This window comes from Notechis scutatus, unplaced genomic scaffold (assembly GCF_049901735.1).
Source record: "Notechis scutatus isolate UNSWTSFEM ecotype Mainland unplaced genomic scaffold, rNotScu1.2 NSCUCTG150, whole genome shotgun sequence".
NCBI classification, from domain to species: Eukaryota; Metazoa; Chordata; class Lepidosauria; order Squamata; family Elapidae; genus Notechis; species Notechis scutatus.
Window position 1 is genome coordinate 6,652 of NW_028263027.1, and position 21,882 is coordinate 28,533.

General features: G+C 40.3%; 1 protein-coding gene across 1 annotated transcript; it reads right to left on the bottom strand.

Annotated features, from left to right (window-relative positions):
- Positions 1-3,790: 3,790 nt before the first annotated feature.
- Positions 3,791-13,840, bottom strand: LOC148128701 (vomeronasal type-2 receptor 26-like). Its single transcript, XM_087948521.1, has 5 exons — positions 13,626-13,840; positions 10,517-10,808; positions 7,463-7,714; positions 5,270-5,396; positions 3,791-4,686 (listed from the first exon to the last, which is right to left on the bottom strand). The coding sequence occupies exons 1-5, from the start codon at positions 13,838-13,840 to the stop codon at positions 3,791-3,793; spliced, it is 1,782 nt and encodes a 593-aa protein (XP_087804647.1).
- Positions 13,841-21,882: the final 8,042 nt, after the last annotated feature.

A 21,882-nucleotide genomic window follows, 5' to 3' on the forward strand; every position in this document is an offset into this window, starting at 1 on the left:
ATGTTCTTCATAGGACAGGAAGGTTATTCTTTGGGGGATACATTGGACTCTGTCACCAGTTGGATATTTATCGTCTGGGCACTTGGTGCATTTTTCAGTATCTGAGAAGAGAGTAAGCAATATTATTTTTATAGTTTCTCATTTCATCTTATAAGAAAGATCTTCTTTGGATGACAGCTGATACTGAGAGACAGGAAAGCCATTGTAATTGGTAAACTGAAATATATAGACATATATTATCTTATAAACAATAAATAAATAAAACCCAAAATAATGGATGCCACAATCACCCTTCATTGAAGCAATCTACATTGTTGTAATCGGGCATTGACCTCACTTCATCCCAATGTCTGGAAGAACAACCTCCAGAGCTTTAGGAGGGTGGGCGGCCTGTTGGGTTTCAATGGGGAGGGTGTTCAATAGGGCAGGAGCTGCGACAAAAACAAACAAAAGGCAAGCTTTTGAGGATCCACATAGTGGCAATGTTTTAGTTTCTGGTTGTGCACCTAGTTTAGTCGCTCAATGGGATAGCCACACATTCTGAGGACTTCCTTGATGTCCTTTAATTCTTTTTCTTTTCCCTCTTTGCTGGTAGGTAAACCTTCAGCCTGGGGGTGTAGGATTCTGATAACTCCCATGCTGTGCTCCAGTGAGTGGTGAGAATCAAAATCTAAATATTGATCACTGTATGTGGGTTTTCTGTAAACTTCAATATTAAGTCTTTTGTTTGCTCTTGTTCATTGAACCCAAACACGCTTCCTACTCTCCCAAGTAGATCTTTCTCTTATGATCTTAATAAATATTGACTGACTGATATATCTTTTGGCCTGTAAGATAAAATTGGTTTGGATCAGTGAAACACATTGACCTGAAACCATTCCTCAAGTTTCAAAGGATTTAGATGGTAAACATGGAAATAAACTTTCAAGCTGACAAGTAGAAAAGATGCTTTCTTTAGCACAATTCATCTTGCCTATTCCACTATGTTCTTCCATCTCTTCCTGCCTTATTCTTCAAGATCTTATTCCTCCCATTATGGAATAAATTGGACATGAGGAAAATAGCAATGAAGAATAAAATAGTCAAGTTTACACGTATCTTTTAACATGAACTTTGATGAAATGCTCTCGTTGAATCCAATGCCTTTTCCTCTGGTATAACATACCTTCCTGTGTGGAGATGGTCCCCTCCGGACAAGGAATACAATCATAGCAGCAAATTGGTTCTTCTTTCCGAGCCCGTTTCACAAATCCAGGGTGACAATTGTGCACACATTTGGACTGAGGCAGAGACTAAGCAGAAAAACAAAATTCATTCCAAAATATCTGTCAAATTTTTATTTATTAGATTGATTGAAATAAAATGAAACTCTGCTTAAGAAAAAAACTTCTGAGTAATCCAGGTGAAACTCGAAAAATTAGAATGTCATGCAAAAGTTCATTTATTTCAGGAATGCAATGTAAAAGGTGAACCTAATATATGAGATAGACTCATTACATGCAAAGCAAGATAGTTCAAGCCGTTGATATGTCATAATTGTGATGATTGTTGCTTACAGCTCATGAAAACCCCAAATCTACAATCTCAGAAAATTAGAATATTACATGCAATCAATAAAACAAGGATTTTACATAGAACAATATCGGACCTCTGAAAAGTACAAGCATGCATATGTACTCAGTACTTGGTTTGGGCCCCTTTTGCAACAATTACTGCATCAATGCAGTGTGGCATGGAAGCTATCAGCCTGTGGCACTGCTGAGGTGTTATGGAACACCAGGATGCTTCAATAGCGGCCTTCAGCTCTTCTGCATTATTCGGTCTCATGTCTCTCATCTTTCTCTTGGCAATGCCCCATAGATTCTCTATGGGGTTCAGGTCAGGTGAGTTTGCTGGCCAATCAAGCACAGTAATCCCACAGTCATTGAACCAGGTTTTGGTGCTTTTGGCAGTGTGGACAGGTGCCAAATCCTGCTGGAAAATGAAGTCAGCATCCCCATAAAGCTCATCTGCGGAAGGAAGCATGAAGTGCTCCAAAATCTCTTGGTAGATGGCTGCATTGACCCTGGACTTAATGAAGCACAGTGGACCAACACCAGCAGAGGATGTTACGAACTAAGCAAACGCACTGGTTTTAAATCCTAATAGTTTTACTTCCACAGCAGGCTCGTAATCCTGCACTTCTCATTGGCGCGCAGTTAGCAGGTTGTGATTGGTCGTTTCCGACTAGTCTGATTGGCTGATAGCGGGTCGCTGCTGATTGGACGCTTCCAGGGCGGCAAACTTGAATCATTGGACACTGTGACAGCAGCCAGCTCTATAAAAGGAGCTGCTATTGCCCTAGCGTGTTGTTGTCTTTCTGAAGTCACTAATAAAGAGTTGAGTCACTATTCGATGCCTCGTCTCCGTTCCTTGCGCCCACTCCTCCAGATCTAACACTGGCGACGAGGGTGGGATGCGGAGACGATAGAGCTGACTGAACACTCGCTGAGCACCAAGCAGAGCACGTGGCTAAGAGCGCACCTGCTAGCGACAGAATGACCAGCAGCGCCATACCACCCGCTCCATTTGACCCGGCTAACAAAGACTGGGACTCGTATATGGACAGGTTCCAGATGTTCCTGGAGACCAACAATCTAAAAGATGCTACGCCTGGCAAGAAACGAGCTGTATTCCTGACCCATTGCGGGCCCGCCGTTTTTAAAATGGCAAAAGCACTTGTGAAACCGGCTGAAGTCAAGACAATGGATTGGGACAACCTCGCGCCGATCCTCCGGGCCCATTATGCACCGGCGGTGCCAACACTCATCAGAAGACACGAGTTTTACCAGAGGGACCAACAGAAAAGCGAGAGTGTTGGAGACTTCATCGCTGATCTCAGGAACCTGGTGGGACTCTGTGGCTTCGCAAACCTCGAGGAAGCCTTGAAAGACTGAATCGTTCTGGGCCTGGAAGACCCTATGACCCAGAGCAAAATTATGGCGAAGGGGGACATCGGCCTTGCAGATGTCATAGCTGAGGCTACTGCAGCAGAAGCAATCAGGAAATCGGCCGCTCGAATGCGCCGAGCGAACGCACCGCACCGCCAAGTCGCCAGTGACACTACGCCTTTCGCCGAGAAGCACACAATGACCACCCACCATGAAGACCTCGAATCCTCAACAGAAAGCGAGGAAGAGGAGGTCAACTGCCTCAGGTCAGAACGCGACCAGCGAGACCAGCGGAACCCTAAATCTTCGCGGCAATGTGCTGGATGTGGGGGTAATCACCCGCGGTCAGACTGCAAATTCCTAGACGCACTCTACCGTTCCTGTGGAAAGAGGGGCCACATCGCAAAAGTATGCAGAAGCAAATGAGGATCCAGCCCAAACCGAAGAGAATATAATTTCCGGTAGACAACAGGCACCCCACCAATGACCCGGGACCGCCTAAACAACCAATGGAGCCACTACCACTACAGAAATAGAGCACCTGCCAATTCAACTAGATGAGAAGAGACCCATCAAACCATCACCATCGGCCACGCTTCATCCCTGGATGCAAGGAAAGTCCGAGTGAAGGTCACCATTGCAACCATGTGTTATGGAGGTCGACTCCGGGTCGTCCTTATCAATGGTCTCTTGGAAAACCCTCAAACAGCTGATCCCTGACATCCATTGCCAGGACCTCAGCACTCAAAAAATCATATTAAAGGACTACCAAGGGAACAGAATCCCAGTTGCCGGTACCCGCAACGTCCAAGTATCTTTCAAAGACCACACAGCAACTCTTCCTCTTACCATTTACTATTTTATTTTGACATCATACATTCTTTTGTATTCAGATTTGGTCTTAGGAAAATAATGTAACATTTGGGGAGAAAAATTAATAGCAACAGGCTGGCACTAGAAGCCAACATGGAGAAGACCTGCACAGCTACCATATACTTCCCCTTGGTGCTCAGATATGTGGGTATGAAGGATATCCAAACACTACAGAAGACCATCATGCTGAAGGTGATCAGTTTAGCTTCATTGAAGGCCCCGGGTAAATTCCTGGCCAGGAAGGCCACCATGAAGCAAATGACAGCCAGGAAGCCCATGTAGCCAAGAGCAAGGTAGAACATAGTCACAGAGCCTTCGTTACATTGCAGGATGACCTGAGAAGACTCTGAGTACATGTCTGACTCAGGGAATGGGGGAGAGGTGCCCAACCAGATGCTACAGATGACAACTTGGACACCAGAACAAGAAAGGATGATAGAATTGGCTATGCTCTTCCCTAGCCATCTTTGTACTTTACTCCCTGGTTTTGTGGCCAAGAAAGCTAACACCACCATGACAGTTTTGGCCAAAACAGTAGAAATGGCAACTGTAAAAATGTTGCTGAATGCTTTTTGTTGGACAAGGCAAGTGGTTACTCTTGGCTGGCCAATGAATAAGAATGAGGTCAAGAATGAAAACAGGAGGGAGATGAGGAGGATACAGGAGAGATCACGATTGCTGGCTTTGACCATGGGAGTTGCTTGAAATTTAATAAATACTCCAAAGATAAAACCTGTTGCCAAGGACAGGAACAAGGCAAGGGAAGCTAGGATGATCCCCAACATTTCTTGGTAGGATAGGAAAGTTTCAATCTTAGGTATACAGCCATCTCGGTTGATGCTTGGATGCTGATCCACTGGACATTTTGTGCATTTTTCAGCATCTGAAATGAGCAAGATTAACACCTACCATAAAGCAGATTCTTCCATCATATGCAGAGTTGGAATAAAGCTAATGATAATGAGGAAGAATTGTGTGTAGTGAAAGAAAGTATGCAGCAATGGTTAGCAAGTTTAAGCAATCTAATGCAGAAGGACAATTGCCCAATGGAAGAGAGGAGGGGAAAGAAGGGGTGGGGAGAGGGCAGGACTAGAGGGCAGGGGAGGGCAGGGGAGGGAGGAGAGTGGTGGAGAGAAGAGGGGAACAAAGCAAAGCATCAGAAGTTCTCCATTTCTGCAGAGACACCCCCCAAAAAATGCCAGAGGTTCACTAATAAATAAAATGAAGGCAAAGAAATGTCATTTCTCCTCTAATCCCAATTCTTGATTGATCTGCTGTTTTTAATATCCCGCTCCCTATATTTAAATACCTGAGTATTTTTTTGTAACTCCCTAAGATTTATACGTATTAAAATAAATTATTTTTTAAAGTCAAGTTTAAAAATGCCTTTTAAAACAGGCTTTTATGAGCAAGTCAGAGGCCATGGTCTTCCCCAAAGTGTGCCTCTTTTCTCTGCTATCACTCACCTTCCATGGTGGAGATGGTTCCTTCTGGACAAGAAAGACAATGGTAGCAACAGATGGGTTTCCCTTCCAAAACGGCCTTCATGAATCCAGGGCGACAGCTTTCCACGCACCTGGAAGTCGGTAGGGTCTGAGGAATGAAAGGAAGTATATCCAGAAAAAAATCTCTCTCTCTCTCTCTCTCTCTGTGTGTGTGTGTGTGTGTGTGTGTGTGTGTGTGTGTGTGAGTGTGTGTGTGTGTGTAATGAAAATTGAAGATTTTATTTTACATGACCAACTGAATATCTCATAAAAAAGATGTTTGGACTGTTGAGAACCTAATCAGCTGACATGAAAACTCAAAAGCAATGCAAGAAAACACCCACCCACCTACCTCAAAAATTGTAATCCTGTTTTTGCCACATTTAGTAGAATAAAATAAATATTAGTCCCCGATTGTCAGCGTTTTTACCTGTCCAATAATCCTCTGGTCAATGGTAACTTTAAAATCCTGCGTTGTCTGTTTTTCTAGACTACCAGTTTTCACTCTCTTAACAGATTTGTTTGGGAAAACAATCCAGTTCAAAATGTCCAGGTCAGCCGTCAGATCTCCTTTCTCATCCAAGTATACCCCATCTATGGAATTATTATGAAACTGAGGTCTTTGAAGGAAAGAGTGAAGCTGGAAAGGAAAGGGAAAGTGCTAGTTTGCTTGTTTGTTTGTATCCCACCTGTATTATTTTTACAAATAACTCAAGGTAGCGAATTTATGCAACACACCTTCCTCCTCCTATTTTCCCCACAACAACAGTCCTGTGAGTTGAGTTGGGCTGTGTTGTGGCCCGCCAGCAGCCAGCAGAGCTGGCAGCAGATTCAGAAAGTTAGGAGGTTGGGTAGGAACATGGACCAGTCCTGGAGTCTGGGAAAGGCTCTGATGAGTGCTCCGCATCAGAGGCAGAGATGCGGCCAGGGTCATCCAACAGTTATCATCTGCCTTCAGAGTCAAAGATCAATTGGGCAGAAGAACAGCTGGAGCCTGTTTCCAATGTGCACATGTGCAGAGCTGCCAGGAAAAGGGAACAATTAAGGAACAAGGGTCGACTCAGGAGTAAAGGCACAGGTGGACGGTGAATGGCCCCTCCCATAGGGAATAAAGAGGAATGAAAGGTTTTTTTTTGCAGGAGACGATGAGTTCATTTAATTAGGGTGAAGATTTGTTCCTGACTCCTTGCCAAGTTTTGTCTGCTACAGCATTGTGTTTGGAAGCTATCGACCTGGCAATTCTCCAAGCCTGATAAGGTCTGTAGTTGTAAATCACTCTTGGAGGATTGTTTGGTGGGACTTTGCTGGATGTGAATGAGAGGAATTCACATTAGCCTAAATAAAAGGGGTTTGGTCTGGACGAGAAGTCTGCTTCGTGGTTTTGTGAAGCCTAGGTCAGAACAGGCTGAGAGAGAGTGACTGACCAAGCAAACCGGCTTTCATAGCTAAATTGGGAGTAAAAGTTTTTGGTCTGTAGTGGAAACAATCTGAACATTAGTGTCTCTCTTTCAAAAAAACAGATTCCATTTTCAATTTCAAACTTGGTTACAATATCAATAAACATAAGATTAATAAAGCTGCTAATATCTTGTTTAAAGATGTAGATCAGATCAATGACTGTAAAGGAGTTTCGACATACGCTCGTGTTTCTGAGGTTGCTTTACATTTCATACCTCCCTGTGTTTTAATTTAAAAGATAACTTTTGTACAATGATGTATCATTAGTGATAAGTGCCCAGTGTGGTTGGACACACAAAAAATTGTCTTTGGTGCATAACCTCTCAGTGTACATAAAAACTATGTGATAAATCATGATCATTGTCATCATAAAAATACATTCATCATAAATCATAAGATACAACACTTAGTGATAGTTCCTTCCTCCATTTTCCCTTCCCCATCTCCCTATTTTTATTTGTCTTCCACATTATGAAATTTAATTTTTAAAAAATAAAATAAAATAAATCATAGTATTGTCTTCAAAAAATAAAAAGAGGAAAATATTGCAAAACCATAGATTAGGGGAATGCAAAGGAAAAAGAAAGGAAAGATAGATTGCAATTAGGTTGCATCTGAGTTTCAAGATAATTTAATTTTTCAGAATAAGTAACCAAGACATCCACTTACAAAACTGATACCCATTTGCAGAAGATATTGTACATGGAAAAGAAATACCTGCCAAGCCATCAGCCTTGGAGCTTCCCCCTTCATGCCTCTGTGCCTCACTGATCTCTTGAATGTGGAGATATGAGCTGAATTTAAGGCCCTTCCCACAGCCCAGATGGTGCTATAGGTGAGATAACTGTCCATAGCCAGGATCCGATCAATCTCCTCCTCCCTCAGAGCCACCAGTTGTTCTTTCTGTCTGCACCGTCTCCAGACTTTCACTGAAAAGTCATCCTTAGTGGAGGAACATGTAAAGGTTTTCTTTGAAAAGTTAAACACTGAGTCAGTAAAGAGACTAAAAGCATCATAGTTCGCCCATTTCCTTTTCTGTATTAGGAAAGAAAATAGGCCACCAACGTATTTAAAGGAAGCCCAAGTAAACATCAACTCAAGACTCAGATCCCAGTGTGCTGTGGTGATCCAGACTTTCTCTACAATAGGTCCCTGAAAATGTTGAAGTATTGATTGTAGGATCATCACTCCTACTGGGAAGGAAATTATCTCCGAACCATAAACAGCGACATTGACTTCTCTCCATTTGTAATATTTGCTAAGGATTAAAACTAGCCGATACAGATTTAGTGGAAAGCTTTGATAGATAACTGCACAAATGCCATTCCTTAACATCAAAGAAGACATTGTCCTCATGAACCTCTCCCCCTGATCAGTTTCTGGAGCAATGAGACCAACCATGGTCCACCTGAAATAGAGGAGAAGCTGGACCATCCCTGGGTACTGGACTCCTTCAGCAGGAAGCATCGGGTAGAAAAAAGGAAAATGAGTTTTATCCCTCAGAATCTCGGAAGCCAAATTGTAACTGATCTGAAAAGAATTAACAGAATAGCAGAGTCAGAAGGCACTTGGAAGTCTTCTTCTCCAACCCCAGCTCAGGCAGGAAACCCTATACCCGTGATGGTGAACCAATGGCACATGTGGCAGAGGTTGCATGCAGAGCCCATTGCCCCAACTCAGCTCCGCTGCGCATGTGTGCATGCCTCCCGCCAGCCAGCTGGTCTTTGGGTCCTGCCATGCATGGATGGGGAGCGGTGCATTCAGGAGGCTGGGGTGCATGCATGGGGATGTGCATGCATGCACAGGGGACACCTGTGAATGTGCAGGGCTAGGGTGCATGCACAGGGGATGGGTGCACACGTGCGGGGGACGTACAAGCATTGCATTTTGAGGATGCGTCCACACAAGCTTTGGGCATTTGCTGTTGAAAAGGTTAGCCATCCTATACCATTTCAGACAAATAATTGTCTTCTTAAAAACTTCCACTGTTGTAACACCCAGAATTTTTGGAGGTAACATGTTCCATTGATTAATTGTTCTGGCAGGAAATTTCTCCCTATTTCTAGGTTACTTTCTTCTTTGCTTAAAGATTGAATTAAAGATGATACAACAAGCAAAATGTAATTATTCCCATTTCCTTATTAACACTCTACTTGTCATTTATGGCAGAACAGAATAACAGAATAACAGAGTTGGAAGAAACCTTGGAGATCTTCTAGTGCAAATATGAGCCAGCAGTGTGCAGCAAGAGCATCCAAAAAAAACCCAATGAAATCCTAAATTGCATTAACAGAGGGATACAATCAAGAGCAAGTGAGGTACTAATACCACTCTATAAAGCCTTAGTAAGACCACACCTAGAGTACTGCATCCAGTTTTGGTCACCATACGATAAAAAAAAATGTTGAGACTCTAGAAAAAGGACAGAGGAGAGCAACCAGGATGATTAGGGGACTGGAGACTAAAACATATGAAGAACGGTTACAGGAACTGGGCCTGGCTAGTCTAGTGAAGAGAAGGACCAGGGGAGAGATGATAGCATCGTCCAATATTTGAGGGGCTACCGCAGAGAGGAGTGGGTCAAGCTATTTTCCAAGGCACCTGAAGGCCAGACAAGGAACAATAGATGGAAACTGAACAAGGAGAGATTTAACCTGGAAATAAGGAGAAACTTTCTGATAGTGAGAATAATCAACCAGTGGAACAGCTTGCCCTCGGAAGTTGTGGGAGCACTATCACTTGAGACTTTCAAGAAGAGATTGGACTGCCATTTGTCAGAAATAGTGTAGGGTCTCCCACTTGGGCTAGATGACCTAACTCTGATTATCTGTTAAATCTGTTAAACCCCCATCTCAGACAGAAAACCATATACCATTTCAGAAAAATGGTCACCCAATCTCTTCTTAAAAGCTTTCAGTGTTGGAGCATTCACAACTTCTGGACGCAAGCAGGGGGTGTTTGATTCAAAATCACATGAAGAGGGAGAAAGCAGTCAAGATTACATGAAAAAAGAAGAGGGAGTCAAGTTATTTTCCAAAGAACCAGGAGGCAAGACAAGAAATAAAGGATGGAAACTAATCAAGGAGAGAAGCAACTTGAAATTAAGAGGAAACCTACTAACAGTGAGGACAATTAACCAGTGGAACAGCTTGCCTTCAGAAGTTGTAGATATTTCATCTACTGGAGGTTTTTAAGAAAAGACTGATCAGCACCTATCTGAAATGGTATAGGGTATTCTGCTTGAGCAGGGCGTTGGACTAAAAGACTTCCAAGTGTCAGCTTTTCAAGTGATGACATCCATTTAAAAAGAAAAGAACAAAGTCCATCTCCCAAAACAATTTATTTTATTTAGGAAAGCATCAAATTGGCAAAGTCCGTGGTAATTCCGGATCTGACAAAACCCAGAATTACCCCACAATATTAAAAGTTAGAAACAACCCCCAAAAGTCACATTCTCCAATAGAAGTAATTCAAAGTTCCTTGATGTCATAAATCTCTACCTCAAGGGGCCTAAGCACCAACAGCTCGTTTTCCCACAGGAAGAAGAATCACCTAGCCTAAACAACTCTCTCTATCTCCACTCCTTCCCCCTTAGGAATGTGGCAAGACCGAAACCCTTCCCCCCATGACTGCCACAGAGAAAGTAAGAAAAAGAATATATACTAAGCCTAACTAAAACGGCTACACATATGTCAATTTCAGACTTGACACCAAAGTCCTTCCAGCTCTATTCTGATCTATCTTCTAACAGTTTCTCCAAGAAAGACATACCTGAGGGATTTTGTAGGTGCCCAACAAGGTTGAAATCTGAATGGAGATGCCAGTCTCAGCCCCTTCAAGAACAGCCACTGTGTTTCTTTGCCATCCACACCTGTAGTTGGGAACATTGGCCTCCCCATCTGAAAGAAAATCCAGCAACGGATCTGAAGTCATTTCTACCTTGAAAAAAGTTTGATAAACATTGTAACCCAGAGTGATATTAGGCAAGAGATGGACATTCTTGTTGATCTCCTCAGTGGCAAAAACGAAGGGCAGAAATTTCCAATAATGATTGGATGATGGTCTGCAGATGCAAAAAAAAAAAAAAAAAAAGAGAGAGAGATGAAAATAACATACAAGTTTCATTCATGATAATACTGTACTTTTCACCCACTCATTACAATTATTCTTCCAAACAATTTGCATACTTCCAAACTATTACAATTGGGGGGGATGGGATAAAAGCAATAGAAAATTTTGAATCCCATACTAGTTTTAGGAACTATTCTTATCCTAGCATCACTTCAATTTCATTTATTGGTCTTCAAGCATTTTATCCCACATTTGATGGACTATTTCCTCTCTCTGAGTGAAGACGGGTGATATACTCATATAGTTTTTCTATTTCGATACAGCTCTAATATTCGACCAAATAATATTAAATTCTAAGATATTGAATGGCTAAAAAAACTTTATTATTGTATATTTTTCATATGATAAATATTTGTGGAGTTGGACCAAATTTACTGAGAATGGCTCAACCTGGATGATGTTTAGAAGCTTGTAAACACCACATTATTTTGCCCACCTCTGAGGCAGAATGAAAAGAAAATTAATATTTTTTTATTTTAGTTTTATTACAAACGTTATCTTCTTCCTTTTGACAACCTGTCGTCTGGTTACAAATATCTTGTGCAATACAGTTAATGTTTACAATCATATTTATTATATTAGTATTATTCTCTTGTCTTATTGTTCTTATTGTACTTAATATCACTATCTCTTTATCTTGCTTCTTAGCTAGTTTATTTCTGTTTTAAAAAATCTATTGTCTTTCTTAACTAATCCATTAATTACATCTACCTTTCATATTTTTTCTCTCTAACCATTAATAGAATAGTTCCCATACCTTATAATATTCAGTTTGCTCTCTTTCTTTAATTTCAAGTGCTAATCTATTCATTTCTGCACATTCTAATATTTTCATAACCAAATTTCCTTCAGTAGGAGTCTGTTCCTTTTTCTAATTTTGAGCAAATATAAATCTCCCTGCAGTTATAACATGAATAATCAAATATACATTTTCTTTGCTATAAGTTTCAGGTCAGATACCTAACAGGAATATTTCTGGTTTTAAATCAATATGTTGTTATATCATCTCTTCCAACCATGAACATATTTTTATCTAATAGTTTTTAGCTTCATCACATGTCCACCACATATGGTAATATGTGCCAGGTGTTTGGCGGCATTTCCAACATTTCACCAATTTATCTTTAAAAACTTTCGCCAACCTCACTGGCACATAATACCATCTATAAAACATTTTGTATAAATTCTCTTTATATGCAGTTGACATTGTTACCTTATTAATTTCTATCCCATAATTAGGCAGAGTGAAGATTGAGCCACATTGGATGGACATTTATTGTTTATTTGCTTGTTGGTGTTGTTATTTCTGGGGCTGTCTTTTTTTTCTTTTCCTGTTTTGTATTTTTTTTCTTCTTGTAATTGTAAGCTATCAAGAGTCACACAGTCTATGAACAAACCAACCAATATAATAGAGATAATATCCAACAAACCAACCAATATACTGGAGATAATATTTTCCTTTCTTTAAAATGTTTCATTGTTCACCAACATGAACTCTTGAATGAGAATAGGAGAAATTTGCAAACTCTCTGAATGGCTATATTCTTAATTGGGATGCTTTGAAAGTAGGAATAAATTGTGGTGTGGATAAACAATTTTTTTCAATTCAATTTTCAATTCAATTCTTTATTGGCCAAGTGTGATTGGACACAGAAGGAATTTGTCTTGGTGTATATGCTCTCAGTGTACATTAAAAAAAGATATATTCATCAAGAGTCAACAATCACAAGATATAACACTTAATAATTGTCACAGGGTACAATAAGCCATCAAATCATACTAGGAAACAGTCAATATAAATTGTAAGGATACAAGTGACAAAGTTACAGTCATACAGTCACAAGTGAGAGGGGATGGGTGATAGGAACGATGAGAAGATTAATAGTAATAGTAGTGCAGACTTTGTAAATAGTTGCACAGTGTTGAGGGGATTATTTGTTTAGCAGATTGATGGTGTCCTTGTGTCTAGTTGTTCTGGTGTGCAGTGCTCTATAGTGTAATTTTGAAGGTAGGAGTTGAAACAGTTTATGTCCAGGATGTGAGGGGGCTGTAAATATTTTCACAGCCCTCTTTCTGACAAGTATTGAGCTATTGCATATCTGATGCAGAAAGAAACTACAGCATCTCTCTGTACTTGGATCAGGCATCCCTCAGCTGAGTCCAGCTAAGCGGAGAAAGAAGGGAAAGGTCCCTCTGTACCTACACTGTAGCTCTGTTCGTAGGGCAGAAAGGAAATGGAATGGGGCAAATGTTGTGATTGGATTCTTAGACTTTACTGGTCACAATGACCTTCTTCATTTGCAGCATGCAGTAGAAGACAGAACCAGAAAGAAACTAAGCAAAAGGAGCAGATCAAGGAGAGACCCCTTGTGTTTTCACAGAACTGGAACAGTGGTGCAATTTAAAAAAAAAATACTACCAGTTCTGTGGGCATGGCTTGGTGGGCATAGCAGGGGAAGGATACTGCAAAATCCCCATTCCCTCCCCACCCCACTAACCTGCTTTCCAGCTCCATTCTCCTGTGCAAGGCAACAAAGAAGACCCAGCTAATCAGCTGGAACTCAGGAGGCAGAGAATAGATGGGGTTGGTGGGGCCAGTCAGAGGCGGTATTTGTTGGTTCTCCAAACTACTCAAAATTTCTACTACTGGTTCTCCAGAACTGGTCAGAACCTGCTGAATGCCACCTCTGAACTGGAACTGTAGACATTCATTGAAAATGGAGTGGCTCTAATGCAGGTCAGGACTTACTCAATGAACTTTATTGAAGGACTTCGGTCAAAGCTTAGTGATTCAAACCTAGTGTCCCTTGCAGAGATTATGCCACTAATGAAATAATCTCCTGGCTTGTAATGATTGTCTGGGTCCACTTCACCCTGCTCCAGAGTCAGGAGGCATTTGGCTTTGCGTATCTCACAGGCTCCCCTCAGCCACAGAAGCAGAATAAGTTGAAGCAGGAGCAACATGATTTGAGCCTTCTGTGTGGTGCCTGGTTTTTAACAATGGATGAGATGAAGAGGTGGAAGAAACCAAAACCTCTTCCAGGAAAGGAGCTTCAGACCCAGTCAGAGCCCAGCCAAGAGACATAAACACGGCACCTTCCTGTCCTGAATCGAGCTCCAGATTATCCTTCAGTCTCCAGAGTCATTTCTGCATCTAGTTCTTCTAATATAGACTCCACCCAATTTTGCTTTGAGTCCGGTATTGATATCAAACCAATTTCTGACATGTTTGTGTAAAAATGTTCTGAAAGTTTGCAGAAAGGTCTCTAGGGCCCTAACATAAAATAACAAAATCACTATAATTTGGATAATTGTAAGGAAGAGAACCATCTCAACCCTGAAGGAGTCAATAGGAGGTGCTCAAAGGGAGAACTCAAAGTTGTGGCTCCAAACTTTGAAGATGGGACAGTGTGGGAAACTGAAGAATTTTGTCCCAAATTTATATACATGTATGTATGTATGTATGTATGTATGTATATGTGTGTGTGTGTGTGTATATATATATATATATATATATATATATATATATATATATATATATATATATATATATATATATCAGAGACACCCATAGATATCAGAGACACCCATCAAGCAGAACACAGCAAACTCCGAGACCAATAAACACAGACCAAGACTCCCAACCAATCAGGATGAAGAAAAAACCATTCTGGCACAGCAATAGGCTGCCCCAAATTTAAATCTGAAACCACTGTAAAAGTCTGACCCACAGACGGACACAATACAGAAGCCTGATGATGGCAGATGAGATTCTGCTGAAACGTTGCTACAACTTTAAAAGAACTACAATGACGTGGGAAAATACCCGAACCAAGCCGAACACCATACATGTAAGTACCGCGAAAACTTAAGAAAACAAATATCAAACCTCTACGGGAGGAAATAAACAGCCAGATCAAAACCTACGAGAAACTGGAAATTAAAAGAGCAGGAATACTATGTGACCTCCAATTCCTACGCAGCTGCAGAGACAACAATACTACACCAACCTGCTTCAAATTAACATTTCATCAAAGCACAGCAGCCACTAAACGTATCCTGAAAAGAACTGAAATGGCTCTACTACGGAACGAGCTCCACAGTAAGAGATTCCGATTAGATCAGTTAAACAAAGATTTGCTAGCACTACACCTGGAACTGAGCAGCAAAATCCACCCTCTACTTTGGGACAAGATAAAACAACTTACAACTTGGAGAGCTGATTCTGAAGGCATTTACAAACAGGAAAAATTATTGAAAAAATTAAAGAAATTAGAACATGACAAGAAACCCCCAACAACTCACAACAACACCTGAAACAATTAGTGCACAACGTTTCCAACAGAGAACTCACCAAAACAGAAACAGATGTTCTAACCAAAGGATTCAATTATGCTATAGCACCCCAAAAAATCCCCACAGAATCCATCATATGTGCAGTAGAATCCAGCCTAACTAAATTAAATACAGATGAAGCTGATAAAATAAGACACCAAGTTACCAATATCCTATGCACAAGCAAGCCACCCAAAAGCAACTTACAGAAAAATGAAATTAAAGCACTACAAACCCTGAAAAGAGATAGCAGCATAATCATCCTCCCAGCAGACAAAGGAAATGCCACTGTAGTAATGGACAGAAAAGACTACGAAACAAAATTGACAGACCTACTCCAAGACTCCACATACAAACCCATAAACACAGACCCAACCACATATCTGGAAAAATTAACCAAGAAGAAAATTATAACCAGCCACATAAGCAAAGAGATCCAACACACGATTATACCCAGAGAGAAATCTTCCAGATGCCCCAAACTATACGGCCTCCCAAAAATACACAAAGAAGGCATACCTCTCAGACCCACAGTCAGCTCCAGAGGAGCACCACTACAAAACCTAGCCAAATACCTAGCAAAGCAGCTACAGCCCCATGCTGAAACAGCAGCTTCACATGTACAAAACTCATACCACTTCTTGGAAATGATCAAAGATCTACACGTGGAGCAAGAAGATCTGCTTGTAAGTTTTGACGTGGTTTCCCTATTCACTCAAGTCCCGATAAAAGAGACCCTTGAAATCATCAAAAATAAATACCAACCAGCCAAAGACCTCATGGAACTAACAGAACACTGCTTAACCAACACATATTTCATATACAAAGGACAAAGATACAAACAAATAGAAGGAGCCCCCATGGGATCACCACTGTCACCTGTCATTGCTAACCTGTTCATGGAAGAATTCAAATCCAGAGCCCTGGCCAATGCCATCCTCAAACCCAAACTATGGTTAAGATACATCGATGACACATTCGTGATTTGGCCCCATGGACAAGAAAACCTAAACAATTTCCTAACACACCTAAACAGCGCACACCCCAAAATCAAGTTCACCATGGAAACAGAAACAAACAAACAACTACCATTCCTAGATGTACTAATCTACAAAAAAACAGATGGCACACTAGGACACACCATATACCAGAAGAAAACACACACCAACCGCTACCTCAACGCCCAATCCCACCACCACCCAGCACAGATAAACTCCGTGGCTAAAACACTAATTACTAGAACCAAACGCCTGGCAGACAAGACACACATTAAGGCTGAACTATGCACCCTGACTAAAGTACTGACAGCCAACGGCTTCCACAAAAGCAAAATCACCAGCTTGATCCACAAAAACACACTGAAACATAATAGAGACCCAGAAGATGAACAGACCTATGGAACAGCTGTCCTGCCCTACATAAGAGGTACTACAGACAAAATTAGTAAGGTACTACACAAACATCACATCAGGACTGCCTTCAAAACAGACAGAAAAATAGCAGCCATCCTTAGCAACCCCAAAGATAAAATTGACCTGGAAAACCAAGGCATATACGAAGTCCCCTGTGCATCATGCCCGGCCACATACATTGGACAGACCAATAGAAGAATATGTACCCGCCTGGATGAACACAAAAATGCAATCAAAAAGCTGGAACACACTTCCTCACTAGTCCAACACATGGAAGCTACAGGTCATAGCATCAACTTCAATGGCACCAAAACCCTGGCCACTATGGAAAACCCTAGCCACAGAGTCATCAGAGAAGCCATAGAGATTGAAAAAAGACCAGAAAGCATGAACAGAAGAGATGATTCCACCAGGCTGTCAATCATTTGGAAGCCTGCACTCACAAACAAAAAAATCTCCACACCACAAGCCAGGCAAACACCTGGGCACAAACAGATCCCCCCTGATACCTCCAGCTCAAACACACCCCAACCAGGCACCCAGATGAAACCCAGCTTCCTAACTAATGATAGCCATCCATTTACCCGAAGCCAAGCTGCACTAAAGGCCTCCATTAAAGTAACACAATGCTGCCAGCCAATCAAGATACAAAAAGAGCCAAAAAACAGACAGAAGATATCAGAGACACCCATCAAGCAGAACACAGCAAACTCCGAGACCAATAAACACAGACCAAGACTCCCAACCAATCAGGATGAAGAAAAAACCATTCTGGCACAGCAATAGGCTGCCCCAAATTTAAATCTGAAACTACTGTAAAAGTCTGACCCACAGACGGACACAATACAGAAGCCTGATGATGGCAGATGAGATTCTGCTGAAACGTTGCTACAACTTTAAAAGAACAACTACAATGACGTGGGAAAATACCCGAACCAAGCCGAATACCATACATGTAAGTACCCGCGAAAACTTAAGAAAACATATATATATATATATATATATATATATATATATATATATATATATATATATATATATATATATATATATATATATATATATATTTCTGAGGTTCTCGTATTTGTATGTGGATCTTTGGTTATTCGGGTTTTCTCCCGCGTAAGATTGGAAGTTTCTAGGCAACGTTTCGATGAAGTCTCATTCATCATCTTCAGGCTTCTGTCTTCAGCTCTGTGCTTCTCAGAGTGATGTGAGCTTGCAGCTGCTTCTTCCTTTTAACTGCTAGTGGGGGTGTGACTTGATTGGGTGGGGGCTTGGCTGTGTTCTGATTGGGTGGGGGTGTGTTCTCATTGGTTGGGGGTTTGGCTGTGTTCTGATTGGCTGGAGGTGTGTTCTGTTCAGGTGGGGGCTTGGTTGTGCTCAGGTTGGTCTTAGTTACTGGGGGATTTGGTGAGCTGTGATCTTGCTGTTTGGCTTCGAGTTCGTGGTCGTGCTGCATCTTCATGGTGGGGATCAGTTCGCTTCATGTATGGCTCAGGGGGGTTTGAAGTGGATAGTGATGCAGCTGCAGTGCGGCTTCTGGTCTGTGGTCGTGTCTCATCTTCTGTGTGGGTGTGAGTCTGCTTTTTACGTGGAAGTGTGGTGGTGGCATCTTGTGTGGCCCTCGTGGGTGTGGGTCTGGTGTCATTCATCATGTTAGGTACTCGTCTGTTCATGAGGGCGGGTTTCCAAATGGCTGGTAAGCGGGAGGTGTCATCTCTTTTATTCATGCTGTGTGGGCGTTTTTCTATCTCTATGGCTTCTCTGATTATTCTGTTGTTGAAGTGTTCGGTTTTGGCGATAGTTCTGGTATTTTTAAAGTCAATCTCATGTCCTGTGGCTTTGAGGTGTTGGACCAGGGAAGAGGTCGGTTCTTCTTTTTGATTGAGTTCTTATGTTCTTCAACGCGTGCACTTATTCTCCTGTTAGTTTGTCCAATGTATGTGGTGGGGCAGGCGGTGCAAGGGATTTCGTATACTCCTTGGTTTTCTAACTCGATTTTGTCTTTAGGGTTTCTTAGGATGGTGGATATTTTTCTGTTTGTGCAGAATGCTGTTTTTTTTTTTTTGTAAAAGTTTTATTGATTTTAACAACAAATAAAAAACACATAAAACATAAAACATAACATAAGAACATCATCATTCTTCATAAATTTACAGACAGTGTATCGGTTGGTTTATCACTCCTTTTTGTGCATCTATTTCATAGTCATCATAATAATTATGTTACATAATAACTCATATTATCAATCAACAATTATATATCCTAATATCCTTATTAAACAATCATTTGACTATAATTTAACTAATTCATGCTTAAGCGAGATAACTATAATTTAGTTAATTTATAACAAATCGTAAAATCATACCAAATCTATCTTAATATAATATTCTAAAAATATTATCAAAACCAAAATATATATATATTCTATTATTATATTGTTTTATCTAACCATTGATAAAAAGATCCCAAACTTCATAGAATTGTTTATCTTCTTGTTCTCTAATTTCAAATGTCAATCTACTCATTTCAGCACATTCCAGTATTTTCTTAATAATTTCTTCCTCTAATGGTATTTTCTCACTCTTCCAATTTCTAGCAAATACAATCCTAGCCGCTGTTAACACATTTACAATCAAATACTTTAAGTTTTTATTAAATGTATCAGGTAAGATTCCCAATAGAAAAATCTCTGGTTTCAAATCTATATGTTTTTTTTGTCATTTCTTCCAACCATATGCGAATTCTAGTCCAGTATTTCCTGGCCTCCTCACAAGTCCACCACATATGGTAATATGAGCCAGGGATCTGATGACATTTCCAACACTTTTCGGATTTATTCTTGAACATTCTTGCTATTCTTGTCGGGGGAAAATGCCACCTGTAAAACATCTTATACAAATTTTCTTTATATGCTACTGAATGCTGTTTTAATGTTGTGTTTTTGGAGGATCTTGCTGATTTTGTCTGTAGTGCCTTTTATATATGGGAGGAGGGCTTTGCCGTTCTCTTGTTCTCTGTCTTGGATTTTCCAAAAACACAACATTAAAACATATATGTTTTCTTAATTTTCGCTGGTACTTACATGTATGGCATTCAGCTTTGTTCAGATATTTTCCCACGCCATAGTAGTGGTGCTTTTAAAGTTGTAGCAAGTTGTAGCAACGTTTCAGCAGAATCTCATCTGCCATCATCATGAGATTCTGCTGAAACGTTGCTACAACTTTAAAAGCACCACTACTATGACGTGGGAAAATACCCAACAAAGCTGAATGCCTATATATATATATATATATATATATATATATATATATATATATATATATATATATATATATATATATATATATATTGTATACACAAACACACACACACACACACACACACATATATACACACTGTATATTGTGTGTGTCTGTGTCTATGTATATGTACGTGTGTGTATGTGTATGTATATGTATGTATGTATATGTGAATGTGTATCTGTATGTGTATATACTGTATATATATTATATTCCTTTTTTCTCCCAACCATTCTTAAACCCGATAGATAGATAGATAGATAGATAGATAGATAGATAGATAGATAGATAGATAGATGACAGAGATAGATAAGAGAGAGAGAGAGAGAGAGAGAGAGAGAGAGAGAGAGAGAGAGAGAGAGAGAGAGAGAGAGAGAGAGAGAGAGAGAGAAATTCTGCCTCCTATTTTCTTCTATCATCTTTTCTTCTTTTTGATATTCATATTATCATTAAATCCACTTGTACTTTCCATGAAATAACTCCAAAACAATCTGCATATATTTCTGTAAGGGTTATCCACAATGTCTTGCTCAATTTCTAAATGGTCATCCAAGTGCATTTCTAACTCCAGTAAATCCATTTCAGTTGTCTCCTGAAAGATTTGTTTGCCTTCACTAGTAATTTCTGGTTTAAGTAAACTTTTAAAAAGTTCAAGCACTTTACCGGCCCATAAATCACATGATTCCTTTAAAGTAGTCATCTTGTGTTCTGGTAATCAACTTTTAAGGTTTTGTTTTTCAATTGATTGGCAAACAAGACAGATTTTTCCCACACCAGAGACTCTTTGAATTAACTTCATAATCTTTGAGTCAGTTTCACAAAGCATTTATAAAGTTTTCCAAAAATGACTCTAAAATCACCTCTTTGCTGTATATTACAAAAGATTACAGAAAATAAAGATGTTACAAATTTGGAAAGAAAGATGTGATGTTCTTTTTTTAAAAATGGACTGAAGAAGATCCTACCCACTGACTGGTAAACTTGTTTCAAACATGTGTTTGTTTATTCATTTGTTCATTCATTCAGTTTATTTGCCACCCATCTTGTCTCAAAACAAGTCTGGGCAGCTTACACTATTAAGAGCATTAAAATCTAAAAAGAAAAATATTTCTAAAACTATGAAAATGGAAATTACAATCAAAATAGAATTATCGTTAAACGATGGGGAAGGAAGGAGCTGGATGTGAGTGGTGGAGAAGGTGGGATTGCCTCATAGTTCATCAATCATATCTATTGTGATGCTCCGTCATTGGAATCTGAAGCTATCTACAGAATCAAGTCTTAAGGCTTAAGGAACAAAAGATGGTATTTCATTTGATGCCCATAATATCCAAAATTTGAGGTAAAGTTCTGTCCCCAGGGAATTGGAAGTTCCATGCCTCTGTCTATTCACCTTTTGTTTTGATTTGTTCAATTTCATCACCATGTGGGACTTCCATGGAAGTGTAAATTTGTAGTGTGATGATGTCCCAAAGGTGCTTTTTTCAAGAAGTAACTGGACTTTCTTGTTTTTCTTTGAAGGCATTTCACTTCTCATCCAAGAAGCTTCTTCTGCTCTGTGTGGATGGTGGGTAAAGGGAAGATTTATACTCCTTGCAGACAGCTGGTCATTTGCATTCTTTTAGAGAATCGTTGAGACTACTTGGAGGTTTATCTGTGTCCTCAAGGTCACCTGACTACTGCAAATGGATGTGAAGCCTTCTTGGAACTGCTGAAAGGACTGTGTTGTGGACGGCGATAGATGATGTTGTATTCCTACCCCTACCCCCAATCTGGGAAGTCTTGTCTCTTCTGCAGATGTATTGTGTTAATATTATATAATTTGACACTACAAATGGAGCTGAGCCGGGTGTCTTGGAGTGAGGAGTCCCGGAGGAGTAATACCTCCTTAAAAAACCTTGGTCCAGCTGGCCCAGCTGGTAACACCTTTTAAGGGCCCCTTTCAGGTTACTGG

What these genes read in the sequence shown, in the direction of transcription:
- LOC148128701 (XM_087948521.1), bottom strand. Translation starts at nt 13,840, where the DNA reads ATGTTGCTCCTGCTTCAACTTATTCTGCTTCTGTGGCTGAGGGGAGCC. An exon ending in GCACCTACAAAATCCCTCAG is followed by an intron (nt 7,715 to 10,516) that starts GTATGTCTTTCT and finishes AACTTTTCAAAG; the next exon opens with AAAACCTTTACATGTTCCTC. An exon ending in CAAGGCTGATGGCTTGGCAG is followed by an intron (nt 5,397 to 7,462) that starts GTATTTCTTTTC and finishes TTCATTCCTCAG; the next exon opens with ACCCTACCGACTTCCAGGTG.